Source organism: Plasmopara halstedii, assembly GCF_900000015.1.
Source record: "Plasmopara halstedii genome assembly, contig: Scaffold_2271, whole genome shotgun sequence".
NCBI lineage: Eukaryota > Oomycota > Peronosporomycetes > Peronosporales > Peronosporaceae > Plasmopara > Plasmopara halstedii.
The window spans coordinates 1-1,679 of record NW_020189179.1 but is presented as its reverse complement, the minus strand read 5'-3'; the positions used below and the strand labels follow the sequence as shown (position 1 = coordinate 1,679).

General features: G+C 39.5%; 1 protein-coding gene across 1 annotated transcript; it reads right to left on the bottom strand.

The window, feature by feature from the left end:
* Positions 1 to 865: 865 nt before the first annotated feature.
* On the bottom strand, positions 866 to 1,560 carry PHALS_03399 (uncharacterized protein; the record flags this gene model as incomplete). The annotated part of the gene is made up of 3 exons (XM_024717603.1): positions 866 to 949; positions 1,084 to 1,481; positions 1,545 to 1,560. The coding sequence occupies 3 exons, from the start codon at positions 1,558 to 1,560 to the stop codon at positions 866 to 868; spliced, it is 498 nt and encodes a 165-aa protein (XP_024583085.1).
* Between the last annotated feature and the right edge of the window lie 119 nt (positions 1,561 to 1,679).

Here is a 1,679-nt window from a genome sequence, read left to right as displayed (position 1 = left end):
CACTCAATTAAAATGTTCGAGCTTATTTGTGAAGCGTATTTGGATCGCACGCACTTTTTGATCACGATCCGATTTCTTTGTTCTGAAACAACTTCACGAGTATTAATGCAACAAGAGCAACAAATGCAACAGAGTCGAGATGCAAAGCAAGAATTAATGTGCAAGCAACAACGTGAGCAACAGCGTCAAGAGGCAACAACTTTACTGCCTAACCGTCTGAGTACCCTGACAATACAAAACTCCGGAAATTTATTTCCCGAAAATGAAGTCCGCACTTGCACGTCTTAATTGTCATCAATCTCAAGCATTTCAACTTGTGCAGCTCATTGAAAACTGAAAATGGACACGATTCAACATGGAATCTTGAAAATGAAGAAAACGAGTTTACTGCAAATTGTTTGGTTATGCAGCCTTGGAGTCCAATGACAACAGCAGTGCTAGTACTGGATGTGCAAAACTACTTTTGCGGTTACGAACGTATACGACAAGACACGAAGACACAGTATTTCCCCCGCTTTATGTGTAGGGTTTAAGTGTACAAGATAACAAGAGATGCCCCATTGCATTTCAAATGTCTTAAGATAGCGTACTATTTTACTGTTCTTGACTAAGAGAAATGCACTACTAGGATGTCACCTCACGTTCCTCCACTATCCAATTCGTCGTTGGGTCTGAGAATTGACCCCTGATTTTTGCACTCTGTTTCTATCTCAAATTGTTCGTCGATTATTTACTTTGAAAACTTAATCAGCGCAAATGAGAAGCCCAAACCATTTGGAAAGCACAAAATGATATTAAAGAAAGTTAGATGGGATTGTGTAAACATTTAAAGCACTAATTAAACTAAGGAACAGGTAAACACTTATTATACAGTTGGTTCAACCGAACCAATACGGTGTTTGTATCCTTGTCCTTCAACCACTTCATCGTCTGTAATTCCAGCATCAGTCTATTTTTTAAATCGAAATAATCTTTGAACATCCAATAGAACTCGTATGAAACAACCATTTTAAGGTTATGCAACTGCTTTTCTTCCTCAAGTATCGACCTGAACACATTGACCAAATTATTTTTGTTCGATACCTCTTCAAACACTTGAAACTGTGTTTGTTCCTCCAAAGCCGCTCTAAACTTCGCACGATCATTGTCCTTTACAGCCACCCTTAGAAAAAACACTAAATTCATATCCTCTAACACCATATCGAATTTCTTCGCCCATTCCTTACCAACCAAAACGCTCTTGAGTTCGTAATTGATGTTCGTGCTGCTCTTGCTGTCCAAAACCAATCTAAATTTATTCAAATGCTCTTCATCCCTAACAGCTTCTTTAAGCAATATCACTTTTTTCTGATCGCTGAGAATCGCTTGGAACGGCTTCACTGGATCCAATTCCGTACTGCTCAGCATGTCTTCAAATGTCAAACGTCCTGATGTCTCTACAGCTTTTTCAAACAACTTGAGACGGTCATCATTCAAGGACGCTTCGAGCAACCGCAATCTGTCCTCATCGGTGACCAACAATTAGAGCAGTTTCATAACCTCACCTTGATCATGGTTCATGTCAACTTTCTTCAGAATCGATGTTGAATACACCGGATCCTTCAAACCCTCAAAACTCGCATGGAGTAAACTCAATTGATTCTCGTCCTTGAGCACCTTTTGAAGCGATTCTACCAGTT